The 20,705-nt window shown below is 42.5% G+C and overlaps 1 protein-coding gene across 3 annotated transcripts; it reads right to left on the bottom strand.

The window, feature by feature from the left end:
* Nucleotides 1–12,147: 12,147 nt before the first annotated feature.
* On the bottom strand, nucleotides 12,148–18,832 carry LOC136508089 (protein STICHEL-like). Of its 3 annotated transcripts, none has more exons than XM_066502707.1 (7): nucleotides 18,742–18,832; nucleotides 15,962–17,941; nucleotides 15,146–15,368; nucleotides 13,990–14,553; nucleotides 12,938–13,628; nucleotides 12,630–12,705; nucleotides 12,148–12,554 (listed from the first exon to the last, which is right to left on the bottom strand). In XM_066502707.1, exons 2-7 carry the CDS (start codon nucleotides 17,912–17,914, stop codon nucleotides 12,522–12,524), a joined length of 3,540 nt encoding a protein of 1,179 aa, XP_066358804.1. In that variant the 5' UTR covers nucleotides 17,915–17,941; nucleotides 18,742–18,832; the 3' UTR covers nucleotides 12,148–12,521. The 3 variants fall into 3 exon arrangements, with proteins under 3 accessions (XP_066358804.1, XP_066358805.1, XP_066358803.1); XM_066502708.1 differs by lacking the exon at nucleotides 18,742–18,832 and adding an exon at nucleotides 18,420–18,675; XM_066502706.1 differs by lacking the exon at nucleotides 18,742–18,832 and adding an exon at nucleotides 18,629–18,672.
* Nucleotides 18,833–20,705: the final 1,873 nt, after the last annotated feature.

The raw sequence follows: 20,705 nt of genomic DNA on the forward strand, positions 1-20,705 counted from the left end.
TCTGACCCTCTATAGCTAGAAGCAATGCTAAAATAGTCTGGGTCGGATCAACAACTGGAGCTACTGTAGACTGTGCAGGTATGACTAGAGCAGCCGGCTCTGATGATGCCACTGAGAAAGGGAGCGCCTCTATAGTCCTAGTAATAGGTGCAATGATAGAAGGACCTGGGACATGCAAATATGGTGGAGTAGGCTACCTTGTCAACTCACTAAAGGATGCACCAAGGCTCCTGAACATTGTAGTCTTTGGCACTAGCAGCGAAGAAGTCTGAGCTGGTGTAAAGCCCTTCTAGAGAGGTGTGAATGGTGGGGCTAACACGGGTGAAGCAAACCACTAAGACACCTGCTCTGTAGGTGAAGCAAACTATGTTGGTGGTTGTCCCTGACTTTGAAGCCCACTAGGTTGTAATGCTGGAGTCATAGAAGTGGTGGCAGGCTGACCAAGCTGGGGTGAAGGCTGTGGCAGTGGAACCCCAATAGTTGTCACTATATGCTGCATAAATCCAAGGAGCTACTACTGCATGAGGAGCTGCTACTGATGCATGGCCTGCTGCTACCACTGAACTCATCCTGTCGAGCCTAGAACTGTGCAAAGGTAGCGGCGGTCTCCTAAGCCTGGTGAGCCTGATCCTGTCTCATCCGCTCAAGTATGGCAAGTAGAGCAGGGTCTGTCTGCGATGCAGATGGATCTAAACTAGAGCTACCGATCTCATGATCATGTCGTCGTGGAGGCATCTAAGGGATATCATGGTAGTCCTCATCTGAGCTGTCACTGGGTTGCTCTCGACCATCCCCTCCTACTGAGCATCTAACTGCTCCTCCTCTATAGCTGTTATGCCCCTGATAGTATCATCCTGCTAGGCCATAGTCTTTGGCACCTCTAGACAATGGCGCGGCTAGCTAGGTGCAGTCGGTGTACTATGGCGGATCATCTGAGTCAGGTTATATGCAGGAAACTCTGTCGTAGCACCACTATACTCAGCTAGCATCTCAAGCGACGTCACTATAACTGCCCTATGAATTAGAAACATGATCCAGTGGGCATAGGGCAACTATCAGTGACCTCTGAACCTCTCAGCAATAGTATCCTCCATCTCTGATAGAAGAAGATCCCAAATATCAAACATTGTCTGTTGCATCAGACAGTTCAGTAGCCACAACTATATGCGAGTCAAGCCCTCGCAATACCCCATCCTCGAAAGCAGTGTCCTCATAATGGCATCAAGCACTCTAGCAGTGGGAGTAAGATCACTGGGTGTCCTACTTGACCCCTTGCCGAATGGCTCTGTGAAGCAGTGGTGGACTAGATCAGTAGGGGGCACCATCCTGCCATGAGGACGTCTAGGGGGCGTTGTCTATCCATAGCAAACCTCATGTAGCCGGATGGGCTACTCCTGAAACCTAAGTATCTCTCTAACCCTAGTGCTCGTCAGCCTATAATCTCTACCACTGAATGCAAAGTGTGAATCTGTGATGCGGGTCAATCTAGAGAGAAGTATAGAACTGACGGACCCAAGATGGAACATACAATCCTATCCATCCAAGTAAGTCTATCAACCCTGGCAGGTAAGAAAGGTAGGGGCGAATGTGCTCTCCAGCTGCTGCAATAATAGACTCTATGTTGCACACCCTTTGAGATCTAAAAATAGCTCCACTGTTAAGATATGCATTATAGAAATCCTCCTATAGTGGTGTGTAGAAGCCCTCTGATGCACGCTCATCTCGCCTCAGCGGAAACCATAGCTCAAACTCCACAAATCTAAGCTGTTGCACCTGCTTGGCCGTGGCGGCCCTCAGATCTAGATGAGTCACTACAGGCGAACCCTGTGGTCTGGGTGGTGGATGAGAACCCCTTCGCTGTGTATCTGCCCTCGATGTGACTAGAACACAGGTACAACTAGAGTGGCAAAGCTATGGCTGAGGTGCCTGCTCTGTCTCCTGGGCCTACTGTCCCTCCTGAGTCTGCTCTGATGCCTGTGGCTCTGACTATGACTCCCCCTAAGGCTGACTCTCATCCAATACAACTCGTCGTCCCGCTACCATGATAGTCCCAGCTAGACCACCATGACGGCGCTCAACCTGCTCAAGTGCTTCTATTATCACTGGTGGAAGCTGCTGATCTGCAATAACTACACCACTACGAGCACCTCCCCTCTCAGCATGCTCTACACCCTCTGCAACTGTGGCTGCTCTAGCTGTATCTGCATCTGGATACTTGCGCTTCTTAGTTGCCAGCTTCTTTGTCACCTTGCCTTTTGGATCTATAGGCAAGCGAGGCGGACGCCTCGAATCCTCATCACCGGGACCACCTCCAACATTCTTGACATGAACCATCGGTTGGATCTAAAAAGAACAACTACCACTGACAAGAAACAACTGTCAACTATCACTTGCGAGGCTTGGCCTCGATCCGTACTAGCAAGCTTGGCCTCAAGTTGACTGACAACTGCAAGTATGACCTCAACGGCACCGACTCGCTGCACGATAGAATAGAGGATATACCGATAATCTTAATTATTCATCTAGAGATACGAAACCATAAGAAAGAAAGCAATTAGGTATGAAATTGAATCGAGGGCTTGCTACCTGATGAACCAGCGATGCGAAGAGACGAGATACGATATGCGGGGAACCACCAAATCGGTTAGGGTTAGGGTTTGCGATGTGCTTAATCGGCAGTGGAGATGCAATGGCGGTGCTGGAGCAAGCTAGGGCACAAGCAATCTAGGGCACGATGTGGGTGCCGGTGCTGGAGTGGGGCTTGAACGTGGTGGCGGCGCTGGCGACGCATGGAGGAGCAGCGCAGCGGCGAGCGGAGGCGTGGGCGACACGACGGGTGGCGGTATGGGGTGCGGTGGCCGTCAGTGGATTAGGTAAAGATACACGCGGCAAAAGGTTATATGGGGGTCCCCCGTGTGTCAGAAAAAGGAAACAGGAAAAGAATCCAGAACACGCACGATTCCTACTGACCAGACACTCCGGTGATAGTGATCGAACGCTACCACCCAGCGTCCGATCGATTCCAGTAAGGTCCAAAACCCCTAGAATTGTGACCGGACGCATCCGGTGGACACCGACCGGACATAGCCAGAGTTCGGTGCAAGCTGTCTCCTTCGTCTTCAATCGACCGAATGCAGAGCCACCATCTGACCGGACGCTGGGAGAACACTGTTTTAGCGTCCGGTCACTCCTTCACAGTAGCAGTTCACCACCTGTGAACTGACCGAACACTGGACATTCAGAGTCCGGTGCAGCGTTCGGTCACTCCTTTTCCAGCGAATCTTCAAAGTCCTTCGTGTTGCCTGTTCCCAATCAAGTCCCAACTCCAATAAGATCCAAATAAGCACCAATTGGGACTGATGTGAGTGACCTCTCTCAAACTCTCATGTTTTTCAAAAATATTTTGCCTTAGGCTATTATTCTTTTTATGAAAATAGGCAATAAGAGGGCAATTGAAGATAAATACTAAAACAACATTCATGCATATGCAATGCAATACTTGAAGATAAATCTAGTTGCTTGTCAAGTTTGATCCAAGGTTAAGCTTCTTCACATGCTTTACGGTGATTATCTTAACCATGTTAGACAATCCCTATATGCATTATCAAAAATTAAACATGTTGTATATTACAATGCAATGCAAGGGACAACATAAGCTCATCTTTTAGTAAAGTTGCTAAAATCAAGAACATAGAGCTCATTCCGCAATCTACAAAATGTTGCCTCATCTAGCGGTTTAGTGAAGATATCTGCCAATTGATCCTCGGTCCTTACACCTTCTAATGATATATCATTTTTGGCAACATGATCTATAAGAAAGTGATGGCAAATATCTATGTGCTTGGTGCGAGAGTGTTGAACTAGATTATTTGCAAGTTTTGCCGCACTTTCATTATCGCACAAAAAAGGTACTTTATCTAGAACTACACCATAGTCTAGCAAAGTTTGTTTCATGTAAATTATTTGTGCACAACAAGCACCCGCGACAATGTATTCCACTTCGGCGATGGACAAAGCCACACTAATTTGCTTCTTGGAGGACCAAGACACAAGTGATCTACCAAACAAATGGCACCCTCTGGATGTGCTTTTTCTATCAACTTTGCAACTGGCATAATCTAAATCGGAATAACCAACTAACTCAAATATAGCTCCTTTAGGATACCAAAGACCAATGCTTGGTGTGTGCTTAAGATACCTAAGGATTCTTTTTACGGCAATTAAATGAGTTTCCTTAGGATTAGCTTGAAATCTTGCACACATACACACACTAAACATGATGTCGGACCTAGATGCGGTTAAATATAACAAGCTACCAATCATAGAGCGGTAGATAGTTTGATCAACCGTGTTACCTCCCTCATCTAGGTCAAGATGTCCATTAGTTGGCATTGGTGTATTGATTGGCTTACATTCATCCATCTTGAATCTCTTGAGAAGATCATTTGTATATTTCTCTTGAGAGATGAAAATTCCTTCTCTTATTTGTTTGATTTGAAAACCAAGAAAGAATGTAAGCTCTCCAATCATTGACATCTCGAACTCCTTCGACATCAATTCACCAAACTCTTTGCAAGAATCTTCATTTGATGATCCAAAGATGATATCATCAACATATATATGACAAATGAAGATATGCCCATCAAGCTTCTTGGTGAATAGTGTGGTGTCGACCTTTCCAATAGTGAAGCCCTTCTCAATGAGGAAGTCCCAAAGACGCTCATACCAAGCTCTTGGGGCTTGCTTAAGCCCATATAATGCCTTGGACAACCTATAAACATGATTAGGATATCTAGGGTCTTTAAACCTAGGAGGTTGATCAACATAGACTAGTTCATTAATAAAGTCATTTAAAAATGCACTTTTCACATCCATTTGATATAGTTTCATTTCATGATGTGATGCATATGCAAGGAGGATACAAATGGCTTCTAGTCTTGCAACTGGTGCAAAGGTCTCTCCAAAATCCAACCCTTCAACTTGAGAGAATCCCTTTGCAACTAGTCTTGCTTTGTTCCTCACAACTACGCCTTGATCATCTTGCTTGTTACGGAACACCCACTTTGTTCCAATGACTCTTGCACCTTTTGGTCGCTCTTCAAGAGTCAAAACTTTATTGCGGGTGAAATTGTTCAACTCTTCATGCATGGCATTTATCCAATCCGGATCTTGAAGAGCTTCTTCTATCTTGGTAGGCTCATAGCAAGAGACAAAAGAGTGATGAGCAATAAATGAAGCAAGTTTTTGTGAGCGAGTCATTACACCCTTTGATGGACTCCCTATGATGAGATCTTGTGGATGATCTTGTAGTAGGGGTGTATTTCTTCTATTGACCACTTGAGGAGTAGGTTGTGGAGCATCAATATCTTATGATTGTACCACCATTTGATCATGGGAGACATGGGTGTCTTCATTTTCTACTCTCCCATCTTTATCATCATCCTATGGCACACTTGATGAAGAAGATGGATCAATCACTTGTACATCATCTTCATCATCTTTAGGCTTAATGTCTCCAACCGGAATGTTCTTCATAGCCTCCCTCAAAGGTTCATCACCTACATCATCAAGATTCTCATGTGCTCCTTGGGAGCCATTAGATTCATCAAATTTCACATCATATGTTTCTTCAACCAAGCCGGTGGCATGATTAAATACTCTATATGCTTTGAACTTTGATGAGTAACCAACAAGAAAACCAATATCACAACGTCTTTAAAACTTCCCTAGGTGTTGCCGCTTCTTGTAGATGTAGCATTTGCAACCAAACACCCTAAAGAAGGAGACGTCCGGCTTCTTCCCATTGAGCAACTCATAAGGTGTCTTGCCAAGGAAATTTTGAAGGAATAGACGGTTGGATGCATAGCATGTGGTGTTGATAGCTTCTGCCTATAGAGCTTCGGGGGTGTTGTACTCATCTAGCATTGTTCTTGCAAGAGTGATCAATGTCTGGTTCTTCCTCTCAAATACATCATTTTGTTGAGGAGTATATGTTGCGGAGACCTCATGCTTGATCCCAACTTCATCACAATATGCTTCTATGTTTGTATTGTCAAATTCCTTCCTATTGTCACTTCTTATCTTCTTGAGCTTCACTTTAAACTCATTTTGTGCTCTCTTGGCAAACTTCTTGAAGCAAGATGCAACTTCGGATTTGTCATGAAGGAAGAATACCCATGTATATCTTGAATAGTCATCAACAATCACAAGACAATAAAGATTTCCTCCCAAACACTTGTATGTTGTTGGCCAAAATAAGTCCATGTGAAGGAGTTCTAGCACTCTTGTGGTTGAAATGAAAGCTTTGGTTGGATGAGTATTTGCAACTTGCTTGCCGGCTTGACATGCACTACAAAGCTTGTCCTTCTCAAACTTCACATCCTTCAACCCTCTCACCAAATCATTCTTCATTAGCTTCTTGAGTGAGCTCATCCCAACATGAGCAAGTCTTCTATGCCATAGCCACCCAAGTGTTGTTTTGTTGAATAGGCAAGTCTTCAAATTTGCATCTTCGGAGGTGAAGTCCACTAGATATAGGTTGTTGTATCTAAATCCTTTGAATATCACTTGATCATCATCCTTCTTATATACAACAACTTCCTTCTTGGTGAACAAGCATTGGAAGTCAAGATCACACAATTGTCCAACGGATAGCAAGTTGAAGCTCAATGAAGCAACATATAGCACATTTGAGATAGAATGATCATTTGATATTGCCACTTTGCCCAATCCTTTAACCTTGCCCTTTGAGTTATCTCCAAATGTGATTCTTTCTTGTCCGTCTACTTCTTCATCTAGTGAGGTAAACATATGAGGATCACCAGTCATATGTTGTGTGCAACCACTATCAATAACCCAATGACTTCCACTGGTCTTGTAGTTCACCTACACACAAGAGATCAAGCTTTAGGAACCCAATCTTGTTGAAGGCCCTTCACCTTCTGAACAAGTAACTTAGCAACCCAAATTTTCTTAGGTCTATTCTTGTTGGGAGGTCCTAAGAACATGACTTTCATCTTTCCACTAGAATCCTTTCTAAGCATGTAGTGAGCATTGAAGGCAAAAGGTCTAGCATGCTTGGGCAAGGGTTGTGGTGGTGGAGTTTGGCACTCATGAGCAAAGTGGCCTTCTTGTCCAGACTCAAAACACTTCTTTGGCTTTGGCTTTTGTTGTTGTTGAGCTTGAGCCTTCTTCTTTTTGTTTGCCATGTACCCAATGCCACTTCTATCCATCTTCATGACAGTGTTCATTAGTAGCTGACTTTGAAGATACTTGCCTCTAGTGAACTTGCTCAATCCAATCTTGAGATGCTCTTTCTCCAACTTGAGCTTCTTGTTTTCTTCCTTAAGAGCATCATTGTTTTTCTCTTCCTTGAGCTTCTTGTTTTCTTCTTTGAGCTTCTCTTTCTCAAGCATCAACTCACCATCATGATCAAGAGTTTCTAGCACAACGGACTTGGTGGTTTTGAGTTCTTCAAGATCTTTCTTGAGCTTTTCATTGTCATTCTTGAGCTTGACAAACTCATCATAATCATCGGCCTCAGCCACTTGCTTGCCCTTGCTACTAGAACTTTGCTCAATGCTCTCAATGATCAAATCATCACATGATGTAGCTATATCAATCTTAACAATATTGTTAGTAGCATCATGTGGCTCATTGAATAAATATTCTTGAGCAATAACTAGATTATCATGATTAATCTTAAGAGTAGTATATTCATCTTTTAGCATATTATGGCTAGTGATGAGCTCTTTATGCATCCTCTTAAGTTTATCATGTTTATCTTTAAGCTCTTTCTTAGAAGATTTGAGCTCCTTGAGTTTGGATGATATAGCATCATTTACTTCTCTAAGCTCAATACTAGCCTTTTCCGCCATATCACATTTTGCTAAAAGTGAATCATTTTTGCTCTAGTCTTTATAATGATCTTGGAGTATTTATTTAGCAATTTAACAAGATCATCATCAGAGGGTGATTCATATTCATCATCATCACTATCGCTATCATTATTACTAGCATGTTCATCACCACTACTCCCATCATCATTCGATACCTTGTGTTCACCCTTGGCCATAAGGCATAGGTGAGTAGAGGATGATGGCGATGGTGGCGGTGAAGATGATGAAGAGTCAATAGCAATGGCGACCACCTTCTTGTTGTCACTATCATCATCGGATGAGCCACTAGATGAATCAATGTTCATGAGTCAATCACCGACGATGTATGCCTTTCCACTCTTCTTCTTCTTGTGGAAGTCCTTCTTCTTGCCATCTCTCTTCTTGTATGGCTTGTCTTTCTTCTTCTCATCTTCATCACTTGAGTCATCTTTCTTGCCCTTGTTCTTGTTCTTGAACTTATCTTTCTTGGGCTTTGTGCATTGGTGAGCTAGATGACCAAGTTCTCCACAATTGTAGCAATCCATCTCGGAGATTGGCTTCCTTCTAGAGCTAGTGAAGAACTTCTTCTTCTTGCCATCAAACTTAATGCCACTCTTGTTGAGCTTCTTTAGCATCTTGGCGGTTTTTCTCACCATGAGAGCAAGGCTGGCATCATCAACTCCATCATCACTTGAGCTCTCATACTCAAACCTTGCTTTGCCCTTCTCTTGACTAGCTTTGAATGCTAAGTCCTTTTCTTTCTTCTTGTTAGAGGATGATCCATCTTGAGGTGTGATGTGCATGTACATTTCATGATCATTGATCTTTCCTAAGATTTGTGTCGGTGTAGCGGTGGAAAGATCACCTTGATGAAGCACGGTCACAATATACCCATATTTGTCAATGGGGAGGACACTCAAGATCTTTCTTACAACATCGGATGGTTGCATTTGAGTTAGTCCAAGCCCATTGACTTCCTCTACAAGAATATTCAAACATGAATACATTTCATTAGCACATTCTTTAGGAAGCATTTCAAAAGAGTTAAGCTTTTTCAAGACAAGATGATAGCGTTCCTCATGCTCACTCTTTGTTCCCTCATAGAGCGCACAAACGTCCGACCATAGTGCATGGGCGTCTTTGTGGTTCCTCACCCGGTTGAACACATCTTTACAAATGCCTCTAAATATGGTGTTTCTAGCCTTTGCATTCCATTTTTTATAATTCAACTCATCGCCTTGTAGGTTAGTAGCATCTCGAGGTTTTGGGAAGCCTTGTGAGGCGGTTCTAAGTATTCCAACATCTAGAGCTTCTAAGTACGCCTCCATGTGAATTTTCCAATATGGAAAATCATCCCCCTCAAAGATAGGAGGAGGTCCATCCCCGTGAGACATCTTTCTCTAGGCGGTTAAGCCTAAATACGTGAGCACGAGGCTCCGATACCAATTGAAAGGATCAAGATGCCCAAGAGGGGGGGTGAATTGGGCTAATTCTAAATTTCTTTGCAAAAATTAAATCTACGGTTAGCCCAATTAACCCCTTGTGCCTAGAAAGTGTTTCTATTGATCTAACGCACAAAAGTTTAGCACCCTAAGTTCCAATCCTACTCAAGCATGGCAATTCTAGGAATGTAAATTACAAGAATTGAATTGCTCAAAGTAAAAAGAGAAGGAGAAACGCGGCGATGTTTTGCTGAGGTATCGGTGAGTCACCACTCCCCACTAGTCCTCGTTGGAGCACCCGCACAAGGGTGTAGCTCCCCCTTGATCCGCGCAAGGATCAAGTGCTCTCTACGGGTTGATTCTTCGACACTCCGTCGCGGTGAATCACCCACAACCGCTTACAACTTGAGTTGGGTCATCCACAAGCTCCGCCGGATGATCACCAAGCTCTCCAATCACCACCAAGCCGTCTAGGTGATGGCGATCACCAAGAGTAACAAGCACGAACTCTCACTTGACCATGACAAGCCTAATGAGAAGGGTGGATGCACACTTTGCTACTCTTGATCTCACTAATGAGGGCTCTCTTTGGGATTCTCAAATCTCAATCACCTCACTAGGACCTTGCTCTTCTTGGCACTCTCAAAGGTGTTTCTCAGCTGTTGGAATGAGCAAAAGTGCCTCCACACACGAATGGAGGAAGTATTTATAACATGGGCTGAAAAACGAACCGTTATGTGCCTCTGCGGGGTGACCGAACGCTCCGGTCATGTTGACCAGACACGCCGGTCAGTTCACCCCAAACTCTAGTGTTTACAATGTGACCGGACGCGTCCGGTCGAGATTTTCCCTCTCTAGAACCTTACTGGAGTCGACCGAGCGCTGGCTCTCAGCTTCCGGTCGCACCAGACGAAAACCCCTCGGTCAAATGAACTGACCGGACCCTGAGCCAGTGTCCGGTCAGTATTTGACCCTCCATTCACTTTCAACTCACGATGATACGTGAATGAAGTTTGCTCCATTGGATCTAAGGGCTATTTTAGAGCTACCTAGTGCTAGATTTAGCAAGTGTGCACCACACCTAACTCACTAGACTCACCTAGGTCAAGCTACCCGTCCATACCCCCCTTAATAGTACAGCCAAAGGAAAAACAAAGTCCTAAACTACTCTAAGTGTCTCTTCAACTCCAAACAACACTTAGAACTAGTCCATCCTTAACCTTGTCGTCCATCCTTTGAAAACCGAAACGATTTCCATCGTAGGGGCATGACCACCATGATTGCCCAATCGATCTCCATTACCGTGACCTAACTTAATTGCCTCTGCAAAACACACGTTAGTCACAGTAATCGCGTATTGTCATTAATCACCGAAACTCAACTAGGGGCCTAGATGCTTTCAGGTAGAACAAGTACTAACGATGAATGAACTAAACACTAAGATAACTATGATGCTAATGCAAGAGAACAAGTACCTAGGCTCACTAATGATGAACAAGAGCAAGACAGGACTTGAACTAAGCAAATCTATATTACTGAATAAACTACTTAACAAAGTAAAGTACCAAATAAAGTAAATGCTAAATAAAAGATTACAAAGAAGATATACTAGACCAGAAGACTCTTCCGAACTCTGAGGCGAGCTCCGCTCTAACTCTATCACTACTAGCTAGCTACTACTTCTAAAGCTACTACTCTTAAGAGCTTGCTAGAAGCTTGGAGAGCTTGGAATGCTTGGATTGCTTTAGGGATGATCTTCATCGAGCACCACTGCCCCTTTTATATAGTGCGTAGAGGGCAGGGGATACTTGTAGGCAGCACTGAGGCGGTGGGGAGGTGCCTTGGGCGGCGGGCGATGCTAGGGGGCGTCGGCCGACCGTCCCTTGCACCACCTCACCATCCAACGGCGATGGATGGTGGTTTCATGCTCCTATGGCGGTTGCTTCGGTCAGAAAGACGGTTTGTCGGTCGGTTTGGCCCCTCCAAGTGTATGACAATGGACCCATGGATCCAAGGGAGCTCAACCTCCACCTTTGGATCAAACTGACATAGATCAACGCTGGAGAGATAGTGTAGAGGCTCTCCCACGGATCAGTGACGTGGCAGGGGCCACGAAGCGTTGGCCGACGCCATGTGGCGTTGGTCGACGTGGCCCTGTGGGCCCACGGCTCCCTGCCACGTCCACTTGCCTTCTATGCACTTCTTTTGTACATTTTTGTGAAAATTCCTGCATACAAATAATTTTTCCAAATACAAGTGGAACTAGATGAATTATAAACATGAAATGATGCATATGATGTTGTTTTATCTTTGTTTTGGGTGGAATGTTGATGGTCAAAATGGGTGTTAGTGACCATAGAACGAAAAAGGACAATGAAGACATCGATCATTGGCTCCTTTGTCGAAGGGGTTGTTCGTCTCTATGCCAGTACGAAGACTGGTGACCAGGTCTCCCGACTAGGACCTGATCTAGGAGGGAAGAAAAAGTTTGGTTCAAGCCAGACGGGTTCTCAGAGCATCATTTACTAATTCATTTAGGTGGTACAAAAATGCTAAAGTGAACACTAGTCTTCGGCATGCATTGGCCCCACAAGATCGACCACATCATTGTGGCCCTGCCGTGCCACACTGACCAGCGGGGCTAGTTGAATAAAATGGTAATCGCTACCTCTAAGTTGTTGAACATCAAGCGGTAAGAGTATCATAGAATAAGATCAGATTTGTCAGAATTGGATAAAAAGGAGCAAAACACTGACAGAATGAAGCATAACAGGTAATATGAAAACAGGTAATATGAACGCAGGATCAGTAGTACAAAAGAGCAGACAGATTTGATAACATAAGTCTATATTGATCAGTTTCATTCATGTGATGTTCCTCGTTGGACATTGTCTACAGAGTAAAAACATTACAAGATGCATTCTTTCTTTTTTTTCCCCATGATAACAAGGAACATATAATAACTTTTGGGACCACATATAAATACAACGTCAAGGTTTCACGTGCAGCTGAATGCTGGAGAAATTGTCCTCCATCCCTGAAGTTGTCATAGATTAGTTATTGCACCAAAGTCCTGCCCCGTGAAGGCCAAAAATATGCGGCCTTCAGAGTTGAATTTCAGGCTGGAAGAAGGATGCACAGCATGTATTTTTATTCCCAGGCTCGCTGCATCATCAACGGCATGTTAAACAGCTCTGCCAGACTAAGAAGATTTCACACGCATCTGCCTCTTCGTCTGCAGTACACACAGGTGTCAGGTTGCATCCTGATGTTTGGTGCCACTGAGAAGATAAGAGCATTTGATATTTACCTTTACTCCCCTTGGTTTTTGTGTTTTCCAACAAGGGAAAAGGCCATGGCATCCCGATTTTCCAAGATCAGAGCATCTGTAAATTAGACATGGTAAGCATGGTGAATTTCAGAGGCCACACAGAATTTCAAACAGAATGAATGCAATATGTCGAGGACATGTCATAAATTCTAAAGATTAGTATCGCTCAACTTCAACAATCAGATGCACCATGTCATGACAACAAATCAAGTTGTCTCTAATTAATTTGACTAGAAAGAAAAAATCAAATTTGCATGTTAATCAATGTCCTAGCTGCATTGACTTACACGCTCTCTTTGTCGCAATCAACCATGTCATCCTTTTTGTGCATTCTGCTTGGTGAAATGGCAAAGCCATTTTCACTTCTTCCACTCTGGTGCTTCTGAGAACCATAACTCTCAACTATCTTCAGAGCTTTTATCTCATGAGCAAGATCCTCATCTGCATGGCCTGGGGGCACAACTAGGGACATTGAGGACTTCCTTTGGTATTGGTTGCCAACAAATTGAGACAGAACCTGATATTGATCGTGTCTTTCCTGATTCATCAGACCTGGTGTGTGCTTTTCAGAAACCTGGAGCCATGCGCTTTCCAGTCGCTGTTCATCATTTGTTGATTCTTTTGAAGTCTGGATGGGAACTTCCGAACACAACCTTTCATCAGAACATGCAGTATTTTTGTACGTCTCCAGTTCTTTCTTTACTTCATCAGGATGATCAAAGCTTCTCCTTGAATCCAAAGTTCCCTTTAGTCGGTCACTGTTGGCTGAGCAACTCAAGACATCAGACTCGTACCTTCTTACATTAGGACCAGCCTCTAATGTTATTTCTCCGTCCATCAATTCTGCTAGTGGACTAATTTTGACTTCCACATTGCATTTCAGTACTGTCTCAATTGAATTGGTAATGCTACTCAAAAATCTTTGAGCTCTAGATTTTATGCCACAGTCCTCAAATGCAATGAAAGCAATCGCATGGCCTGACAGATATGAAAATGAAGATTATAACTCAATAACAGAGAATAGGTAGCCAACCATTTAAAATACCGGGCCATATGGAGAATTTAACTCAATTTCAACTTTGAGAGATGCATTTATTTCAACCTTTGTGGATACCACTGACATACTTCTTACAGACTTGAATCACATGTCTGAAGATGAAATCTTAAGTGTATTAAAAAAACATAAAAAAAAAGACTAATCAATGAGGATCACGTATTTTGCTTTCAGAGAAAGAAGTATGAGCATCTTAGTGACAGCAAGCGATAAATGATAAGTAACCCACTTAAAGATATTCCATGTTGATAGCAAGAAAAAGTGAAAAACATAAGACATGCTTACCCTCAAATTGCCTGATTGATACTAGTTTCCCATGGTCAAGAAGTAGCTGCTGTAATGTCTTCGAGTGGCAGTTCTCAATGCATCTTATCCAAACCTGGGCAAGGCTATCTGAGATTCCATTTACTAGGGCCCTTTGCTGGGAACAGTTGTCATTCAGTTGATTAGAATTGAGTGGAACTCTATCAACAGACCTACACTCTCCATAAACCAAGTTGTCATTCAGTCTCAACCGAGATGAATGTGAGGCAAGGACCTGAGGACTCGAGTGCACACTAATTGTTTTGGCGTCAATTGTTCTCTTAGAAATGCCAAAGGCAGATAATGAATGAGAAACAGTTCTGCTGGAGGATTCCCTTGCTATCTCAGACATAGCATCATTGGCTACTTTATGGTGTTCTTGAGTACTGCATTTTTGTTGGTTCATATCTGAACTATGACCACATCCAAGTTGTAGTAGAGCAGCAGTAAACCACGTGGGACGCTCACTTGAAAGCCTTATCTGCTTTTCAGCATCAGAAAGAATCTTCAATGCTTGTTGTAGTCTTTCTAACTCTGCTTCCGTTACTACAGAGCATAAACAAAGTCGTTAGCAGATAGATCATGTAGACTAATGAAGGGCAAGGTTCAAATCAGCCTCATTGGCTCACTGCTTAAAAAACAAGCAAAGGCTGCCTTCAAATATGCAATTGTCAGTGACTTTGCCTGCTTCACAGGCATGCTGCATGAATACATGAAAAAATATTACTCCCTCCATTCCACATTGTAAGTCGTTTTGGCTTTTCGAGGTACATAGATTTTGCTACGCACCTAGATATATGTTATGTCTAGATACAGAGTAAAAGGTATGTATTTAGTTAAGCCAGAACAAATTACAATTTGGAATTGAGGGAGTAAAACACACTTATGTGATGTGATTCTGATGAATGAACCAAGGAGAGTCATTTTTGTTAGTCTAAACAAAATTTTTTGAAATTACTTCCATCAATCACCTAGTATGACTGCTAATAGCCTAATATAATATAGTAGTTTCTGTGATACAAAATAAATCATGAAGCAATGATATTTATGATGAGAAAAGAATAAAGATGGAGAGGAAGAAAGAATGAATGAGCTGAAAACGCCAACAGAACAATAAGGTATGGTTGAATGTACTCACAACTTCGACCACCAACTGCTGAGCCATTACAACAAGTAACATCAGCCAATTTGTACGTGCCAGCAATGATGTCCATGATGATCCCAGCTAACTGAGACATTAATGCCATTGGATCAGTGCCAGAATCCATCAGCTCTCTGGATCTTTTCACTGTCTCAGCCGTATCTCCTGACATAGCTATCTCCAGAAGATCAAGCAATTTCTCTTCCGAGACAACACCGACCTTTAAAATGAAATTTGCAATCATTATCTTGATAGAATAACTGATATCTCGCTCAAAAGTCATTCTAAAATAAAGGAAGAAATTTAGCATGCCCATTACTTGTGCAGTCATGCAGAAACTGAACAGCATTTCAACTCCCCAAAAGGACAATTTAGTATCATGTCTTAGTTTCTACAGTGTACAATTTCAGAAACAACCCATTTTCAAAAAACACATGTTTTCATTTAGAGACGAGGTGAATATGACAAAGGCACAGATATATGGTCAGTGACAATATTAACCTCAGATTGAGTACTTTATCTGTTTTTTTCTTTCTTAACATCTGGGATAACTTTGACACCGAACTTTACAGGTTTACTTAACTTTATGTGCATTACGTACATGATTTATTGGAGAAAAAAATAATAGAACCCCAAAATATGCTGAATTCACTGGGGGACACCAGAATGCATGGATATAAAATACACAAATAGTCCATTAAATCAGAGATTGGAGGAAAATGCAATACAGATCAGAGAACAACTTTCATTTCCATGTAATTCAAAGCAATATTCGTCATTAAAAGAATTGATTGATCATAGCAAGAAATTTACCAGATCGTTGACAAGTGAAGGAGTTATCTTTTTCCCTAACAAACTCAATTGATCTAACATTGTTTCTGCATCTCGTAGTGAGCCATCTGAATTCAGAGCTATAAAATCCAAAGCTGCCAGCTCAACATCAAGATTTTCCTTGACACAAATTTTCCTCAAGCGGCACACAGTGTCAATATCTTTGATCTTAGAGAACACATACTTCTGGCAACGTGATACGACTGCTCGAGGTAGGTTGTCTGGGTCAATTGTAATAAATATGAACACAACACGAGGAAATGGTTCATCAAGAAACTTCATAAATGCTGACCATAATTTGGAAGGTATCATGTGGCATTCATCAACAACAAACACCTTATACCGGGGCAAAGGTGCAGATGGTGGCAAATTTTCCAGTAAGTGCTTAATTATGCTTATACACTTTCTGTTACTTGCGTCAACTTCTTTTAGATTGGTACCTTTTCCACTGAAGAAATCAGTGCACTGATTACATACCCCACAGGGTTTGTTATCTCCAGTAGTAAGGCAATTTAGAGCTGCTGAAAATATCCTTGCAGTCGATGTTTTTCCGGTTCCACGAGGACCTTGAAAAAGATAGGCAGTAGCTATCCTTTCCCTTGTTATAGCATTACTAAGTGATTGGGCTGCAATGTTTTGACCAACAATTTCAGGGAATGTCCTTGGTCTATATTTTTGGCTCAAGCTTCTCGGGTCTGACTCGGCCAGATCAGCACTACGAACAGATAGATCCATCCCATCCTGGCTTTTACAGCTTGACCATCTTTTCCCATCTAACCGGCTTGAAGCTTCCATATCAAGCTCCCCTATATTGGTTGAGAGTTCATCACTTGATGAATCAAATGATGAAGAACCAAAATCATAGCTATTTCCCAAAAGTGGCATTCCCTGAGCAGACTTTTTCGAATGAGCCCATTTCATTGAACCAAATGATCTCTTCTTCTTATGCATTGTCTGACTCCCACATATTAGGCTGCTACCTTTTCTTCGAAGTATAGCAGATAGTGAAGGAGAATAATTACTTCCTTCAGATCCTCGATGTTTTCTCCTATTTGATGCACAGCAAGGGACATGCGACCTCTGACTTCTCAGAACTGATGATTGGTTGGACTCATCACCATCAAAAGAAGTAGCAGTCCTAGCATCCCAAGAACCAACAGTGCTGGTGTTCCTTCTTACGTGCCTGTAATAGGAGCTAGTAGAAACAGGTGTGCAAGAAAAGGAAGATCCCTCTCTTCTACCTATTTTCAGTAGTTTTGAGGGATTTGAAGAGCTGACACATCCACATGCAGCAAATAGCGGAGATGTAGGGCGAGAGAAGTAGCTCCTTTGAAATATCTCCAGAGTCTCTGAGTTGCAGTTCTCAGTATCCTCAGATTGCTCACCGGAATTAACCTGAAGATCTGACAACTTCGAGACAGCTTGGTTTCTGACTGCACCTTTTTTGGACAAAACACCCTTTCTCCTTCTAGCTATTCTTTTGACAGGAGTAGATGATGTTGAACTCTGAACATTGTAGATGCTGGCTGGAGGACCCAGATATGCATCACCTTTGGAGTTTACCCCATTAGATTTGCATGGACTGTCCAGGATTAGCTCACCGGATGGTTGCTTAACATCCTCATCTATCTTCATTCCACTTTCACTAGATTTACAAGAATTCTGCCTCCAATTGTAGAGATAAACCTTTCTTCGTTTCTTTTCAGTGTTTGCAGGTGCACAAGGTGACTCATTGAGCTTTGGCGCTAAATTACTAGAAATCCCACCGTTGTATGTAATCCTTGAAGTTGCCACCAGTGACCTAGAACTCAAAGGTGATCTCCATGTTGAGCAAGTATCAGGGTCCTGCAAGCAGTGCGCCTTTTGCAAAGCAGTAAGTTCCTTCCTCAAGTGAAGCTCACTTGGGCCAACACACCCTCCAACCATAGTCCCCATCTCCAGTCTGGAAAGACGCCGACTTGTCTAACAGAGAGCAAAACAGTAAATATTAAAAGACATCAGCATCCAGGAAAAGAACTGTGGTATGTTCGTTACAAACAATTTTAATGTGTTCACAGTTTAAGATAGGTGCAAATTACAAAGACACATTGTTGATACATCTTAAAAACATAAAAAGATCGGTATAAAGCAGTGAACATAATTTCAGCTTCCAAAGCGGCATGCTCAAGCTGCGACTTGGGAAGGAATGCATATCTAGAACAGGAAGTAAATATACTGATGGGGATGGGTATCCGTGGTAAATAAAAAATCAGAACGAGCCATCATGAAAAAAAAAATGCTATGCGCAAACCGTGAAACCTAAGCTTGTAGCCACCAGTTTTTTTTTTGGGAAGGATTTGATGCAAAAGAGGAGAAATGATGTCGTATACAGTTTATTCCTGAATCAAGAAAGGGAAAGGGGTGTTTCAAAAAAGAAAGGGAAGGGGAAACGTGTATTTACTCTAATTCATACGTGTTACAGTGGAATGGAACGAAATTTAGTTTAATTCCACTCCGATTCACTCCTGACACATGCGCATCGGAAGAAGGAAGAAAAACGGCATCAGGAAGAGGGATGGGATGAAATGAATGTTGGATGAAAAGGAATCTGAAATATTTTGGGAGGAACGGCCGACGAACGCATTGCAAACCAAATTTGCAGCCGCTAACCATGCAAGAATCAATCCCCAAGAACCAGAAGCTGGAGCACACAGCACTACAGCAGCATTCCGCCACCAAGATCCGAAACGTGCTTTGAAGAAAAAGGGGGAAGAAGAACTCACGGCAATCACGGAGCAAGCCAGGAGCCAGGTGGCATCGACGAAACCTGCAGCAGCGCGCACGGGAAGGAGGGGGAACGAACAGTTCAAACTGGTCCTAGTCCTTGAAAGGCATCAAGAAGCCAAAAGGCGTCGGAAAAGGAGGCGCCTTTGGAGGTGGAACCTACATCCGTCGCCATCGGGCAGTGAATGCCGGAGGAGACGGTGATAGGCGCTTCTTTCGTTTTTAGTCACAAAAAGTTGGAACTTTCGCGTAGCATTTTCGTTTTTATTTGGTAATTAGTGTTTAAACATGAACTAAGTAGACTCAAAACGTTCGTCTTGTAATTTTCTATCAAACTGTGCAATTAGTTTTTTTATCTACATTTAATGCTCCATGCACAGACCGCAAACATTCAATGTGACAGGTATGTAGCACTTTTTGAAATTTGGGGTGAAACTAAACACGCTCTTGCTCCGTGTGTTCCCTCTGCACCACAGTACAGTTTGTCGGCTGACACACACAGAATATAATGCAGCAGAAATGAATCTCTTTTTCGAAGAACAATCAACCGGATAATAAAATCAGGAAGGTTAAACGGCCTTCGGTTTTCTATTAAAAAGTGTCTCCTTTTTTGTGACAGAGGTTGTCAAGTTATGTTCGAAAATATTGGTTGTGGTGTGAGTTTGAATGAAATTTGATTGTATGCACACAGTAATCAATTACCAGGATGAATTATTGTGCTTTAGTATCTCTATAAAATGTACTCTCCGTTTTAAATTATAAGTCGCTTTGACTTTTTTTGATACATATATTTTGCTATGCATATAGATATAATAATATATCTAGATACATAACAAAATGAATGAACTAAAAAATCAAAATGACTTATAATTTAGAACGAAGTGAGTACTAGCTTTGTCCTAGAAAAAATATAATTCTAGGTTTGGTCATAGTTAAACTAACTTAAGTTTAGCTGGATTTATAAAAAAAATAGTAAACATTTAAGACTCTAATTAGATGTATCATAAAAATATATTACATAGCAAATCTAGTGATAATTATATTACTTTTTATACACATTTTGTTGAACTTAAGATAATTTCAATGAACTCCATTCTAGAATTGTATCTTATTGGATGGAGTGAGTATTTGTATTATTATAAGTTTTCTATTAATGGATTATCCTCTAATTTGATTACTATTCTTAGAATAAAATTGGAACCATTTTATCATTTAAATACTAATGATGGTTTCTATAACCTCTCTTTTGCAAGTATATAGATCTGATCGTGTGAACACAAAAGGGGGCTAGAAAAGATACATTAGAAAAAAGAATACTCCCTCCATACTGGTAAAAAATGACGTTTAGGACAACATTTCGCATACCAAGGAGTGCTTAATTAGGGTAAAGTTTTTCCCTGTCTATCCCTATTAAATACAGTTGTGGCTGCATTCCATACAAGAAAGTTGCACACTCTTACTGGCTAGCGCAACAGGGGCTGGTGTCTGGTGTTGAGAACGGTGCGGGTTGGACTCCCCACTGTCTCCATTTTTTTTGTAGTTTTAGCGCATTTTGCATGGCACTGTGCAGCGAGCAGCGGGGCGAGTTGGGGCCGAGCACGAGCGGCGCAGCGTGCAGCGATGCGAGCTGGTACTCGAGCGGCGCGCGGTTTTAAGACGCAGACGACCACACGAGAGGGCGAGCGTCGCACGCGCGGCGTGAATCGAGGCGAGCGTCCCATGCGCGGCGCTGAGTAATTGCACGCAGAGATCGATGAGCCAGGGGTAAACAAGTTCAGGGGAGGGGCTGTGGCGCTAGAACGACGTTTTATCCGCAAACTACACGAGGAGCCAGGACGCCGTTTTATTTGTATGATCATAGGCGCCTCCGTTCTCACTTGGTGTTCTCTCTCCGCTCACCGGTAACGTCCTTGAACTTAGGGCCAAGGCTGTCGATTTATGATCATACGTGCTAGAATTATAT

Source organism: Miscanthus floridulus, chromosome 15 (assembly GCF_019320115.1).
Source record: "Miscanthus floridulus cultivar M001 chromosome 15, ASM1932011v1, whole genome shotgun sequence".
NCBI classification, from domain to species: Eukaryota; Viridiplantae; Streptophyta; class Magnoliopsida; order Poales; family Poaceae; genus Miscanthus; species Miscanthus floridulus.

What these genes read in the sequence shown, in the direction of transcription:
- LOC136508089 (XM_066502706.1), bottom strand. An exon ending in CTTCACTTGTCAACGATCTG is followed by an intron (nt 15,369 to 15,961) that starts GTAAATTTCTTG and finishes TTCATTTTAAAG; the next exon opens with GTCGGTGTTGTCTCGGAAGA. An exon ending in AAAAACCAAGGGGAGTAAAG is followed by an intron (nt 12,555 to 12,629) that starts GTAAATATCAAA and finishes TGTGTACTGCAG; the next exon opens with ACGAAGAGGCAGATGCGTGT.